General features: G+C 41.0%; 1 protein-coding gene across 2 annotated transcripts in view; it reads left to right on the forward strand.

Annotated features, from left to right (window-relative positions):
- Window positions 1-9,723: 9,723 nt before the first annotated feature.
- Window positions 9,724-15,892, forward strand: part of CTNND2 (catenin delta 2) — a 638,318-nt gene continuing 632,149 nt past the window's right edge. Inside the window, exon 1 of one of the 2 annotated variants that reach the window (XM_059854664.1) lies at window positions 9,724-9,859. In XM_059854664.1, coding sequence (XP_059710647.1) covers window positions 9,823-9,859 — 37 coding nt within the window. In that variant the 5' untranslated portion in view covers window positions 9,724-9,822. The remainder of the gene's footprint in view (window positions 9,860-15,892) is intronic. The other variant, XM_059854675.1, reaches the window with a different exon arrangement.

Raw genomic sequence — 15,892 nt, forward strand, 5'->3', positions numbered from 1 at the left:
AGTCCAGCTGTCTCAGACTGTTTCAGTCAGTCTGAGCCTTTGTTATGCATTCCTTTTCTATTCTTAGCCAGCCTTCTGACTAAATCCTTTCTCCTATTCTTTTAGTATAGTTTTTAATATAATATACATCATAAAATAATAAATCAAGCCTTCTGAAAATGGAGTCAACTTTCTCGTCTCTTCCCTCATCCTGGGACCCCTGCGAACATTGTCACATTAAGGGCAAAGGAGGCACCTTTAATATATAAGAGGAATAACCTTCCCTCTTGCCCTGGAAGGATGATGAACACCCACTGCTTCTCTGAGCTGAAAGAGCAGGCAGGACTTTTACTAAAATGGTCAGGAGTACCTAGTTTGTGCCATTCTTCATAAAAAAAAATCTATTAATATGCAGCATCTGGTGGGCAACTTTTCCTCTTCCAGTGACATCATATTTATTTGCCAGTTACTCATAAGGGGGAAAACTGAGCCCCCCTGACAAACCAGTGGGAGAGGAGAAGCCTGTGAAACAGTCACAGTCAGGGCACATCTGCCTGTCACAGGTGTTCATTTTGTGATGGCTCTTTATACTTGCCCATCTGGAGTACACTGCTTATATTGGGGGAGTTTTTCTATCATGCTTATATGTTGCTCCTTATCCAAAAACCTCAGTCTAATCTAACAAGTTTGATACATGCATTCAATAAGTGAAACAGTAGAAATCCTTTTTATGGAAGCTACAGACATATCTCATCTCAGTGAGGATCTGTAACAGACTATCCTGACCCTCAGCCCTCTGTTTTAATGAACACCTCATATACATATATACATACATACATATATATATTTTTATATATATATATATAAAAACACACAAATTGTCTGCTATCCCTATGACTGTGACCATATTGAGATTGTTATTAGATCTGTAAAGATTCCAGATCACATTTTTCATAATAGACTAATGTAATATTATATCTGAAGAGCAAGTCTCTAAATAACCACTAATGAAATATCCTTTACAGATAAAAGTATTTTTCTTCAGTGTAATACACTGCCTTCTACACATGAAACCTAAGTGAAGGATAAAAATTCACAAATTGTTGAAATTAATGCTTGCCATTATTAGCCCTTTGTGCATTCTATGAAGAGGCAAGGAGTAATGATTACAAAATGAAAGGGAAAATTTAGACTAGGTGTTAGGAAGAAATTCTTTACAGTGAGGGTGGTGAGATACTGGAGGAGGCTGACCAGAGAAATTTGGATGCATCATACCTGGAAGTGTTCAAGGCCAGGCTGGATTAGGCCTTGAGCAACCTGGTCTGTTGGGAGGTGAATGGCAGAGGGGTTGAGACTAGATGATCTTTAAGGTACCTTCCACTCATTAACATTCTGTGATTCTAGGATTCTTCTTTTTATGAGCTCTGTGTATGTAAAAAAAGCTGCAGCTTTTGAAAAGTTTGGGAGGTTAGCCACTATGTACTACTGAAATAACAGCATATTGACATCTCTTACATTTTGTTTTGTGGTTTAATCATGTTTTACAAGAAACAGCTACCTCAACAAAGTGCAAGTACAGTCTAGCCATAAAATTCATGCAAAGTGTATGAAGATCAAAGCCTACTGTGTGTCACACAAATTCTTGATGCAGTCTTAGGTTAAATTGGCAACTAGATTGCCAATCACTCATTAGAATAAACAACAGGAAAAAAGAATCCAAAGATATATATTTTTGTATTTTTCTACAGAATATGTTCAAACTTCCAAAACCACAGTACCACTCTCAGCTGCTTTACAGCAGCTGAAAAATCTCACAGGCATCACAAATAACATAAATATAACCAAGGGTCACTGAATCTAATACAGATTTCCAAACTGATATCCCAGAGCGAAAAAAGAGAAGACTTACCGTGTGAACTCTGTATGCAACAAAAATAATTTACTTTAGGGACAGAGTTGACAGGGGAAATGTCAAAGATTTTTGTAACTCAGTTAAAAGGCTTTACCCCTTTAAATGGATTCTTGCTGTTAAGCTCATCAGAGCTGTCACACTATACTTTCAGTGTCTTTCCAAAAGGACTTCTGCTGGGACTGACTATGTTACTTTTGAACAGCTACAGTTGTTTTCATAATGTATAGCCTCAGTAGAAGTTGTGGAAATTTCAAAATTTAGCAAAAATGACTGACTACAAAAATTTATATAAATGCATTTAAATAAGTAATTGATAAATAACATTAGTGATGATAAAATTTTTACATTAGGATCATAAAACATCCTATTTCTCTCTTTGAATTTGGTGCTGCTTTACAGCTTATTACTTTCATTTATTTCTTCTTTCATAAAAGGTAAGAAAATACTAAACACAGTTATCTTTTCCATTCTAATTTTAGCAGGTGGTGCTGATAAAACATATCTTTGTGTTTTCCCTAAGTTAAAAATACCACAAGGGAGGTCAGGTGTGCAGTAATACAGAGATTTACATAACAGGATTACATGAAAATAAGCAGTTCATTTTTCTGCTGAAAAAGCATAGGGTAAGAAACTCAAGTTTTCCTTCAAAATCTTTTACCCTGAAATTGAAAGAGCAGGAGTAGAACAGGAAATGAGAAAAAAAACATCCTGCCCACATATTTTCTTGATGCACTTAAAAGATGTGCTGAAAACTATCACAAAGAACACGAGACAGCAACAGACTTTAAGAATGGTACCAAGCTGAAAAATTTATAATTGTTTAAATGTTGTGTCACAGATTTTTTTACTATTTCCATTTTTAAAACATCATTGTAAATATCTAGTTTCCCAGATAGAAAACCATGATCTTGTAAACTTTCATGGGAAAAATTCAGTATTGTACTCATCCATTGCACAGTCAGACTTTCAACCCTTTTATGAATGGCCATTTACACTGCAGCAACTGGTCCTCCTTCGTTGCTGAAATTTATTTTTTCTAAACAACTTAGTTTGTAGAAGTAAGCTTGCTGCTGAAAACTCTACAGGCTGATGACAAACACAGCTCTTTACAAACCATGTATAGGACCAGAAATAGGCAATTATGCAAGATAGCCTGTAGAAAAAAGTGGTAAATCTGGGTAGCAGGCATGAACCAGATGATCTAACACAGTCAAACCTATTTTGAGGTGAACTGAGGCCTGACAGAAAATTATCAGGTCAAAGTGTAAAGCAATGTGCTTCACAGCTATGAAGTCAGAACAGTTCAGCTGAGTAACGAAATGAAATGAAGTATTTTGGGCCTCAAAATGTACGGGATATGCTGGAGGGCCCTGTGTCCACACTGGCATCGGTGCTCTCCAGACAGCCCCCACCGTGACTTCAGCCTTGGTGCCACTGGTGGGTGGAGCAAACAATGTGAATGCACCAGTGGCATACCCAAGAAACTTCACGTATGGGGAATATTACCAGGTGTCTTCCTGTACACTGAAACACTCATGTGCATGCCTCACAGGAAGACAATTCTTGTAAGTTGTCCTTGCTAATGGCTGTATACCCATGGAGCCTCAGAGGTGTGGGTTTTCATAAGACTTGTTAGTGAAACTATCAAATTAAATTTAGACTAAGGTTCTGAAAAAGTGTCAGACAAGAAGCTCTTCTGAGCACTGGAAAAACACACCAAGGCTCTCCAGAAAATTAAAATCACACTGGTTGGAAAAGGTAAATGTGTGTCACTTTCGGAGCATGATGTTCATGGACTATAACAGTGAAGAAAAACTAGCTTCATCTTTCCTGATACTTACTAACTATAATATAGCCCAGATTGAAAAATGACCCAGCATTCCATAATTTCATATTGTCAAGTCATTAATTTTGACTTCAGGGTAGGTAATATCTCAGTCTTATGCAATATGAGGTCTAACTAGATAATCAATCTACTGGTTCCTTGAATTCTGATAGTCTTTTACACTGTGGAAAGATACAAAGTGAAACCCATACATAAAAGGGCTAAATAAAAGGATAATCATTGTAACAAGGTTTCACTAACTTTTATTCAAACAGCATCATTTTCTGAATCTGTGTCAAGATTTCTGCTTGACTTTTTGCAGGATGGTCTTTTTGTTGAGATGGACTTATTCAATATACAAATACAGAAAAGAGAAAAAAGAATTCAAAAGTACAGTATAGTTTTGTAAGTGTTATACCTTAATCCTAAATGCTTTTATAGCTGGAAATGTATCAAAGGATGTATCCTGAGAATGGCTTGTCATTTCAGTTGACAATAATAGAGATAAACTTGTTTTGAACATTCAAAGATATCCAATCTATAGATTACAATTTGCAGCTGAGTTGGCATTGTACTGCTAGTTATACTGGGTAACATGAAGACAAAATGAAATTACTTTCTTTCATGGGGTTAATGTTTACAAATTATTTCAGAACAATCAGCTCTTTGTATAACCTATTCATGTACAGGGTATATGAATTTATAACAGTAAACTTTTTTTTACTGTATGCTAAAAGAACAGTTTTTACACTATGCTAATTTTCATTTCAACTTCTGACCTTTGATCTTACAAATAACAATATACCAAAAATCAACAAAAACCACACAAACTGAAAACCCCAGCCCTCTTTAAATCAGATTTCTTTAAATTATAGGAAAAAGCACCTACATTGTCTGTTATCCTCTTAATATTTTCACCATATTTTTCTGTGAAGTTAACTCCAGGAAGGAGCTCCAACTAGCTCCGTAATCAGGAACAAAAAAATGAAGTTTTATTGTTAAAAATGTAGTTCCCTTCCTATACCTTGAATAGGAGGTCTGGTTGATCGTGACTGACAGACACCATTGAATTCAATTGAATTTTTAACCTTTTGTATAATTTCTTGTGAAAATCTGACATGCTCAAAATGCCAAATTGTTTAGGAAACCAATGGCAGCTATTCACTAAACAATAATTTTTACAATGATTTTTTTAAAGTAAGATAGGTCCAAAAAATATTTCAATACAGCTGTTTCAGAGAGATTTTGTTCATTATTGCCTATTTGGTCATCAATGGATAAAGCTGGGAATAAGAAAATCTGAGTCAGGTCCTAGGGATGTGAGTTGTCTTCATTACATAAAAACCAACTCTCCCAATGCAAATACAGATTCATTTACAAAATCTGCAGGTACTACAAATTCAATTGTATCTTCCTATTGCCAGTCAAGCTTAGCACTTCAACAATAATTTACTCATAATCAGAATGAGACAAAGCCAGCTGTGCCTCAGAATTGAAAATACCTTATATTTCTTCAGGAGACTTCTGTTTAAAAACATTTTCATGAGATCAGAATGCAAGCTTTTGAGAATAAAATCATGCAGACCTCCTCTTGTCATCTCATCATTGTGGCATAAAAAATAATCCTCACCCCAGGATTTATGGGTACTTTGTTGTTATACAATGTTGTGCAAAAATTTAGAAGAAATGGAAAACGCATATAGTATTACTATAATTCAAGGATGATTTGACTTTTTAAAAATAATATCAAGGTCAAATAAAAAAGAAGAAATTTGGACCAATTATTTGAATTCATTGCCAGCTTAGTTTCATGAAGACATCATACTGCATGACCCAAGAAACATGTTCTTTCCTATCTGAAATGTATTTTGGTGGATGTTGTCAATGTCTTTCAATAATTTTACCTTGAAATAATTCTTAGAAAGGGATAAGACAGTAATTGCAAGAATTTCTTTGAAATACTGCTCTAAACTTAAAAACTATTCATGTTTGAATGATTTTTCAGTTTATTAAAAAGGGCAAAACCAAGTTTTCCAAATTTTTTTCTAGATTTGCTAAAAATTGTCTGAAACATGAAACTATTATATATAGTTAGTTTCATTTCAGTTACATTTTTATTGTGGAAATTTCCCATTGACTTCAGTGTTAAAAAAAATGTTGCTTGGACCTGGACATGACAGAGGCTCTCAACAATCTTCATATGAAGTATACATTTAAATTTAAACATAATCTTAAAGAAAGTCAAAACAGAAAATAAATGTTTTCCTTCCTGTCTAAAAATTCAAGCTTCCAAACTCCATTCCAAGAAGGATCAAACAAAAACTAAATATGATTTGAGACAGAACATGCAGACACAACTAGTATCTAGGTATCCCATATTTTAGATGACTCATCCTGGCTGTTGACTCAACTGTTGACTAATGGACTTTTCCTTGGGTTCCTCCACTGCTAGCTTCATCCTTTATCTCATGATGAAATTTTTCACAGAGAAAACTGTATCTTTTTAGTTAGCAGGATGGGAAAATTATCACTGGTAACAAGTTATTCCAAGAGGGAACCCCTGAACCTAAACTTAAAAAAATTTGTTACCGACATTGTTTTTCATAACACAGTCATTTGGAGGACTAATTATCTGAAAATTCTATTACTGCATTTAACTCTATTCATGGTATTACTTCTTTTTTTTCCCCCTGTTTTCTAAAATTTTTACTTGCTGTTACTTTGACCAAATAGAAATTGGAGGCTCAAGTACCCTTGCAAATCTAACAGGCAAATATAAATGGCTAAGATGCTTTTACTGGTCCCATGCTAGAAAATATCTGCCTTGATATGATAATTTCCTTTTCTTTTTTCATCTTTGTCAAGGAAAAAATAAAAACCTCCAACTTGAACAAACCCTAGAGGGCAGTTAACCAAAGATCAGGATAGATACACCACTTCTGCGTAAAGACCTGAGAAGCCTGAGAAAACAGACTGTCTATATCCAAGAATTCTGGGACTGACCAAAAAAAGTGAACAGCTTCCACCTACGTATGCTTTTGGCTTGTCAGAAGAAGAGGTTTAGTCACCAGGAATGAAGTTGGCAGACCTCTTCCAGAAGTTGTGTGGAATGCAAGCTCTACCAGAAGTTGATATCACTGTTTTCCACATTCTAAACCCTCACTGATCTGCCTTACTCTTCCTCTGTGACAGCAGCGACAGCAGTAAAAAGTCATATGGAAACTCTGATTTAATTCCTTTGTTACGTTTCTCCATATCCATAAGCAGGGCTTGGTCCTGGCCCTGTCTCTGACTTCATGTGGTATCAGGTAACATAGAAAATGTGATTCATCAGGGAGAATCAAGAAGCAAAGTGACAGGAACAGGAGAAGCTTTTTGAATCTTGCAGCATCTTGAGATGAAATCCCTCTCGTGCAAAACTGTGATGTGAAAGGAGGAAACTTTGTGAGAGGAAAATAGATTTTAGACACCTCCCAGAATCTTCCAAAACCCTTATGCCTCCAGGCTGCACTTTCCCTGCGGAGGGTCTACATTATTATATATCTTTCTTGTTACTATATTTAACTTCCAGGCTAACATCTTCCATACTAACTACTCAGATCAGTATAGCCAGCTGGGTAACCTTTGCAGCATGGGGAGAATGAGATGTCTTAGGTTCACTCTTCACTAGCCCACACTGCTTATCCTACAATTAGGTCAGATGTGTACAGTCTCCAGAGCCACGAAACGTCCCTATTACATGGGAATATTTGAGGGGGAATGGAAGGAGGACACAGCCTACTTCTAGTCGTCTGATCTCCTTTACCTTTATTGGCAGAAAGACCTTTCAGCTCTGAAAAAAAGGCTGGGCTGCAGAAGGTGGATCACGTGATACTATGGCATATATATGATACTGTGGCACCCAGTAATTTTATTATCAAGTACATCTTGAAGTTTAACTGTAAGACAGTGACTCCAGGAAACTACTGAGTGATCCACTACTTTCAGTTCAGAGTTACATGTCTGTCTCAGGCTGGGAATCACAAACCCAGGGTTTTGCACATGTTAGACAATAAAAATATTTGGTCCAACCAAACGTTCAGACAACGGGCTAGTTGGTCGCTTCTTGACTCGAGTCAAGACTGGATTGGCCTCAGTGTTCTGCCACCAGCAAGCTCCCCTCTATAGTTGCAACTCAGTAGGCATCAAGACATGCCAGACCAGAACCTGACAATGAGGCTTTGGGCTTACTCTAGGCTTGAGCCTAGAGGTGCTCTTTTTACAAGTCCTAGTAGTTGGGCAAAATCTGGATTGGCATTGAGGGGTGCTGCCAGGCTGAATCACCCTGAGCTGTAACTTACTGATTTTGTCACAGGTGAATGGGCCACCTTCACCTAACCCCGGGAAAGGACACATACTAGTCATCTATATGGTCCATTAAATAGGGAAATAAACCCCCCTTGCTCCCCCCAAAAAGTGACCTCCGGCCTAAAACAAGGCATTCTGGCACTGGGAAGAAGTAGCCTCCGGCCTTCCCGCGACATTAAGGGAGGGGTAGCCACCGCAACCATCCGTCGGTTAGAAGTAGGATCTTCAGCCCGATGAATCTGCTCGCAGCCGAGTTTGAGGAAGCTGCGAGAAGGCCAAGCGAGAGGTGGCAGCAGCGAGTCGCCGTGCAGCCCGGTGGCGGCGGTCGGCCCGCACCGCTGCCGCCTGGGCTCAGCCTGGCCGCAGGTACGGCTGCGGGGCCCGGCATGCCTTATCCGCGCGGTGCGGGGCTGGAGGGGCGCGGGGAGGATGGATGGGAGCGCCGTGGCTCGCCTGGCCACCCCTGGCGCCCGGGGAGACGGGGGTCCCTCCCTGCGGGGCAGGTGCTGGGTCCGCGGTTTTGGGCAACACATGGATCGTCTATCGGCGCCGGCCGGGCGCCTCGGCCGAGCCTGTGGCTGTCCCCAGTGCCGCGCTGATGCTCAGCCCGCTGCGAGCGTGAATTAGCAGAGGTTACCCCGGGCAACAACCCCAAAAAATTGGGTGGTTTTGTTCAGGTACCAAAACTCCGAGCGGCGAGTTGAAAGGAGCCGTGGAGTGGCAACTTTCAGGTGAGTGCTACAATTGCATTCCACACAAGTTTCTCAACGAAGGGTTAAGGAGCAAAACACGACTTCCATATTCCTTACCCTATTTGCTCGCAAGAATACTTCTGAAAACACGGTAGGATTTCCACCTAGGTTTTTCAAGCATGGGAAGAGAGACCCGAGGTAGACACGAGCTCTGGCTTCCCTGTTACTGTCACGGTTTTGTCTAGCCGACCTCAAGTTCCCAACCCATGACAGCAGGAGCCGCGGTCCGTGCCGAGGGGCTGCTCCCCCACCGACCACCCCCGCCCCAGGGTGCGTTCCCACACCTGCGCCTTCCTCCCTGCCTCCCCTTCCCCAGTAAATTAGAGAGCCCCCCGGCCGCGGGGGTCTAAGGGAACACGGGGACGCGCCCCTCTGCGGCGAGGCTGGGGGACCCGGCCCGGCCCTACGTCAGCCCCGCCCGGCACAGGCGGCAGCGCCCCATCGGTAGCGGGGCCGCCCGCCCCCCTCTGTCCCCCCCAGCGCCGGCTGCTCGGCCGCGGCGGGCGCGCTCCTGCTGGGGAGGGGACGGGCAGGGAGGGGCGGAGGCAGGCGGGAGGGAGGGAGGCAGGGCGGGCGGGAGCGCGGCGGCGGCAGATGCTGCGGCGGCGGCTGTGTCTCCTTCGGCCACATCCCGCGGCCGGTGCGCCCGCCCGGCGCGCTGCGCTACGGCGCCGCCGCGCAGCCTGCCCCAGCCGCCGCCGCCGCAGCGGCCCCGCGCCTCGCCCCAGCAGCGGGGCGGTGGATGCCGAGCCCTCCTCGCCCCGGCAGCCAGCGGGCAGCTGTCCTGCGGCCGAGCCCCTCGGAGCCGGATCGGCGCGCTCGCACGGACACGGGGACACACGGGCGCACACGCACGCCCTGGGGGGGGGCAAGCCGAAGATGCTGCAGCTGGGCAAGGTCAGGACCTTGCGGTGAAGCCCGGAGTCGTCGCTCGCCCCCCCCCCCACCCCGCTCCCCCGCTTCATTCTCGCTTAGCGGACTGAGGATTTGCTCTTGGGTTTTGGTATATGTTTGGGAGCAAGCAGGCTGAATCGGCGCCGATCGGTGAGTACGACAGGCAGCGTAATGGTGCCAGGTCCGTCCCCCTCCCCCCCACACACCCTTCCCGCCTGCGTGATATTTCTTCTTGGTGCGGGGTCCTGCGCTGCTCCCCTCGGCGAGGCTGCCGGGCTGGGTTGGGCGGCAAGGAGCAGTGTTTATGCCCTCAGCCGAAAGGTAACTAAGTGCGTTATTTCCTCATGGCTCTTTCTCCCGGGCCTCCCCCCTCCATCGCTTTCCTCCCTTTCTTGCTACGTTAGTGGTTGCTTATGTAGGGCATCCTCGGCACAGTGTCTCCCGACGCCCTGTACTAATGTGCTCGTTACGGCGGTGAAGTCATGGGCTAGGGAGAAGGAGGAGGAAGAAGAGGAGAAAGAAGATGAAGGGGCCCGGGGACCCGCGGGCGGGGGCAGCGCCCGGCCCTGCGCGGAGCCCGCGCCCTGGGGCGGTTCCGAGCGACTGCTGCTGCGTGTTTCTGTGTGTCTGTGCTGCATGTTTCTGTGTGTCTGTGTGTGCGTCTGTGTGTGTGTGTGTGTGCGGAGGGGTGTGTGGGGTGTGTGCTCTTCCTTTGAAGCCACCGTCTGCGAAATCCTGCGCTCGAGGAGCGGGCGGAGGGGGTGGGGAGGGGAGCCGCGATGTGCGCTGTGATGTTTCGTTGATCTATATTTAATGGCTGAAAGAAGAGATGCTTTTCTTTCCTTTACCCTTACCTTACTCTTATTCTGGTGTGTAATGTGCTTGCATCGATCGGTCAAATTGTAGCTTCAGCTGAATCAAGTCACCACAGAGGAAGGAGGTGCAGCGGCACAGGCAGTACATGTAATATACAAATTCATCTGGCCAGGGATCTTGGAGAAAAATGAAAAAAACCCGTTAGAGGGATAATTTTAGAAACCATGTTAAATTTCCCCTGGAGGGACTGGAAGGACGAATACACGGAAGAGTGTAATACAGTATCTTGTGCTCTTACATTTTCTTATACTTTGTTAGGGGGTGCTTTGTTTGGATTCAGGGTGTCACAGTTAACCCTGTGCTTTACAGAAAAGAAAAATCCAAAACTTGGAAGAAATATTTAGAAATGAATAGGCTCCTTTATTGAACACCCAGCTCTTAACTTTAGTGGCTGTAGTAACTGGTATCTGTGCCCCCTAAAACATGTATGCCTTTTTATTGGCAAGAACAAGGTAAAGTAAAAACTTCATATTGCGGGTTTATTTTCCAAGTCTTTATAGGTAGCCTATATGTAAAGTGAAAACAGTGAGTCAGCCTGAGCTGTGCTTTGTAGCAAACCTTTCCATAGGGTACGTCAAGACTTACGTACCTCAAGACTGAGGGAGGACAACCCAGAATTATATGGAGTTTATGTAAGTCTGTTGTGTCTCTTGCAAAATCAAGAGAGGAGAAAAAAATCTTTAATCATTCTGTACTTCAGGATGTATTCATCCTGTCTTAAAAAATAAACTGATTATGTAACTCATGTAGGCTGGGTTTATCTTTTTCAGACAGCCTAGTTAGTTGGCAGTGTATAAATGATGTGGCACGAAGGGGTTAAGGGCAGGTCTCCAGAGAAAGCTGCTGTATACCCTACTTGTGGGTCTCTGAGACTCGAGTGGTTTTAGGGCTTTTGCTGCCTTTACACAGGTTATCTGGGGAAGAGCCCCAACACTATACCCAAACCACCTGGAATGACTGTGATATTTAAGCAAAACATTATACGATGATCAAATACCCTTGTAAGACTAATTTCTGAGCTGAGTTGGTGAAGCTGTCTCCTTTCAGTCTGTGAATGACATGATCCTTTGGGAGCCTTGACTGCAAAACTGCAGAGAACTTGCGATCGATCACCATCATTAGTAAGAAGTTGATTAATAGCTCAGGACTGGGTTGTATGTGATTATGTTGAATGTTGTAGTTGCAAAAGAGGAGATCACATCTTGATCACGTTGTTCAGAGATGGTTTTTGCAGTCTGTTATATAAGAGAGGCTTGGGGAAAAAAAAAAGGAGTAGCGGGCTGTGCTATGGATACCTACCGAGGGAAATACCCCCACAAAGCTGCTAGTAGAAAGCTAAGCATTTATTTCCAAATGCCAGTTGCATCACTTTTTGTGGATAGTAAGAAAGATGCTTTTGGGAGAGGACTCCAGCAACAATTCTCGAGTTCTCTTTGTCAGGTGCCTTAATAGATGTTAAAAGCAATAAATAGCTCATCAGTGACACAAGCATCTGACTTTTGCTGTGGAGTTTTTTTGATGGCAATATCAAGATAATATCATCTTCATATAATGAACTCTAACAGACAGTTGCCCAAAATAGAAATAGTAGCAACTAAAAAAAATTTTTTTTGCATAATTCTGATTTGTATAATTTACCTTTGCTGATGGATGGTAGCAATTTAATGACTATGGTTTGGTGTTGAGTATTTGTTGCTCAAGCCACGTGTAAAATCAACTTATGCTACGAAAGAAGTGCTGGAGTAGTTTATTTTAGGCATTTTAAGAAAAGCCTTTTTAGGTAGGGGTGTGGATTGGCACGTAAATGGAGCAGATAACAGAATCAGCGGAACTCATGAGTGTTAAATTTTGCACTAAATTTCAGGTACATTTTCTATTTCATGGTTCAATGTGATATGATTTTTAGAGCAGATCACTGGTGGAAATCCCAGCAAATCTTTGTTAGGATTTCAAGCATATGTTTCTATCCTAGAAGCAGCTGTTTTCAGGAGTATCAGCAAGATAAGGAAAATGCATTATTACAGTACTCTTCACTTAAATAAGGACCTGTGGTTTTGATGCTCATTGATTGTGCTTGTAAGTCAGGAAGAGTTTGATATTTGAAGTTACAGCTGAGGTTTGACAAAAATGAAAGTGATTGTTTTTTCTCTTTGAAGTTCCCAGTAAGATCCTATTAGAGGATGAATTTTGGATGCTTATTTACCTGCACAATATTAAGTTTAGTAGTAGAATTATTGATAATATACAAATAAACAACCTACCTAAATAGAAGCAGCAGTTTTGAATATGGAAAATTATTTTCTTAAGTAATAGAATGACTCTCAAATAGGATTAAACTGCATTTGCTCTTAAAGAAGAGATTGCTTTTGTCATGACAGAAGATATACCAGGAAAAACATTTCATTTTTGGCCTTTGTAACGAGGGTAAAGTATTGTTGGGAAAAGTATTTTTGAATAGGAAGTCTCCATGCAGGACAGCTAAGTAGTCTTCTGCTCACACACTGCAGAGCCACACAACCCTTTGGCTAGACGGCTTCTTGGTTGTTAGGCTCACCTGAAAAGAAATCTGAATGCACCATGACACACTGAAACAATTTCTTCTATCCCCTAGGGATGTGCTAACTTTGTGTAGTGAATGGGTTGTAAAAGCAGATTGCCTGACCAGATTGTCTGGCATTATGCTGGACAAAATTTAAATTCAATAGTATTGAAAAGGAAATATGCTGTTTGTTTCTATGTAAACCAGTTGCCATGTTAATAGATTTTTTTCCTATATAAACTGCCGGTTTAGTCTAGAACTAAGAAACAGAGGAACATTTCATTATCTATGAGAGCAAGCATTTAATATTTTTTTAAATTGCTCTTGGCTTGGTAACTTCTAGTGCATCCCACTGGCTCTTAATCTGCCCATTCTACTTTACAAAATTCTATTATAATAATAAGCAATAACTTCAAGACATATAAAGCGTGGAACAAAATGTATTGTGTTGTCCTTTTGGTTGCTGCCTATTTTATTAAAGCCTCTGGAAAAAAAACAAAAAAACAAACCACCCAACCTAAACTCCCCCAAGAAACCCCCAGGTTTCTAATGAACTTCTCAGAGCTGCCAAAATGGTGTTAACTTAATAAAAGTCATATATAAAAAAGCCATGTTTGATGTTACATTTTGGTTTTGTTAACTGTGTTAATTGTAATAATTCTACTATATAATGAACTATTATTTTCCACTTGTTTTAATTCTACTTTAATTTTAAGAAGCCACAAATATGTCCAGTTTGACTTGTAGCATCCAAAATCAAGTACATCTGGTATTCAAAGGGGCTTTACATAAAACATTCTGTAAGGGAGGATTTTTGCATTTTCCCCTCCTATGTTTTCGATGTTTTTGTCTTCCACTCTTTTTTCCTTGCCAAATATACAATTGAATTCTTCGTCTCCCAAAAATCTTCACAGTAGAGCAACTTCCTTTTGGTCAAGATAATTACTTTTACTGACAGTGTAACTTAAATTTGCCTGCTTAATGTAACATAAACATCTTCTTTTTTCAGCCATGGGTACATTCTCCTGTTCCAATACTGTCAGTTGTTATTCAATTAAGTAGCCAAGATATCCCTTTAAGGCTGAATTTTTGAAGAGAGCCAAAAGAAATAAACAGGTAGTGTAAATATATATTCTGATGGGATTCTTGATTTAAACCCACTGAATAAGACTTAACGCTTACACATTCAGTTATATCAGATTTATATTAGATAGTTTCATTCAAATTACTAAAATCCTTGGTAAAATAATTAGAAATAACTTTCAGTCTGCTGGTAGAAAATTGCTGTACCTTTTAGCTCCACTAGGATGACTATAGGTTGTAACCTTCATCCTGTAAAAGTATGTGCTTTCCATCAGAACCAGCAAGTGGTTTGGAAGGGTGACTGGCAAGGATGGTCTGAGAGGTAGCTTAAGGCTCCAGACAATGAGTTTCAAGGTATTTTAATTCCTGCTTCCCAAGAGAGTTCTACTATTTTTGAAGCTGTGTATCTGAAAGGCAAGAAAACATACACTGGATGTTATAAACAGAACATGTGAACTTTTTAGTTTTTCTTTACAGTTTTCCACCTAAATGCTGGAATTCATGAATTTGTATGCCTCTGATATGCTAGCTGATCTATAGATGGCTATAACTTTTTGTTTGTTTGTTTCTGGTGTTTTTTGGTTTTTGTTGTTGTTTTGGTTTTTTGTTTCTTAAATGTATATGTGGTTTTAGATTTATGTGAGCAAAGAGTGTAACTTTTCTGAAGATGGCATAAATGAATCAAATCCTGGCATGTTGGTTGGGGAGTAATCAGGTTTCTTCGAAAGCGGGTTGTTGTTGTCCCAGTCAAATTTGCATATTCAAAAAAATTTGTTCTTCTTGACAAGAGGCTGACTGTTGCTTTACCTCTTTGGCATACAGGAAGGCAAAAGCTTTTTCTTGCTCTTTTATTTTGTGTGAAAAATATCATGGCATTAGCAGAGTGAGAAGGCAGAGGGCTAGGTCGGAGGATGACTGATTATCTAAGGAAACAACAACTTAAAGGTTTTCAGCAATGAAAATGCCTCAGGACTAAACATGTAAATCTTGCCTGGACAAGCCTTGTTGTTGTCTTGTGCACCAGAATTTGTAGTTAGTTCTTTAAATAAGCAGGTACTTGGAGACATTATTTACACCATCACTTTCTCACATTTCTTATGCCAACCAAGCTTCAAGACAACTTTAGAACGTGCTTAATGGCATGATCTAATTTGTACTTGGTGTGATACCCTAGTAGGTGAGATTCTGTGTGATGGAGAAATCGAAGTCTCATGGGAAGTTGGAGTTGGTGCTGCTAACAAGTGTAGGTACTAAATTCAGAGTGGTACATCTAGTGAATTCTTACAAATCAACATCTAGGTTAGTTTGTGAGCATTTTGAAAAAAATTAACAAAATGATTAGTCATATTTGATACTTTCTGAGTACTTCTGATGAAATGCCTGTATTCTTGATCACCACATGATGGTAACCTGAACCTTCAGTACAGTGCCTAACCTTCTGTGACCTAGTGTGCTTAGAAATGCAATGAATAGAACAAAAAAGTTCTGGGTATTTTAAAAAGTTTGTGTTTTAATGAAGGAGGTTGACAGTAATTGATGAGTTGTAGAATTCTTGCTGCAAATGGTTTTGAAACCTGAGTTAAAAGAATAATGTGATTATATATGTGGATTTCCACTGCAATGCTGATGTATGTCATCTGATGGTACAAAGGGCAAAACTTGGAAGTGTGGTAGTGCATCTCTAT

This window comes from Haemorhous mexicanus, chromosome 1 (assembly GCF_027477595.1).
Source record: "Haemorhous mexicanus isolate bHaeMex1 chromosome 1, bHaeMex1.pri, whole genome shotgun sequence".
In the NCBI taxonomy this organism is placed as follows: domain Eukaryota; kingdom Metazoa; phylum Chordata; class Aves; order Passeriformes; family Fringillidae; genus Haemorhous; species Haemorhous mexicanus.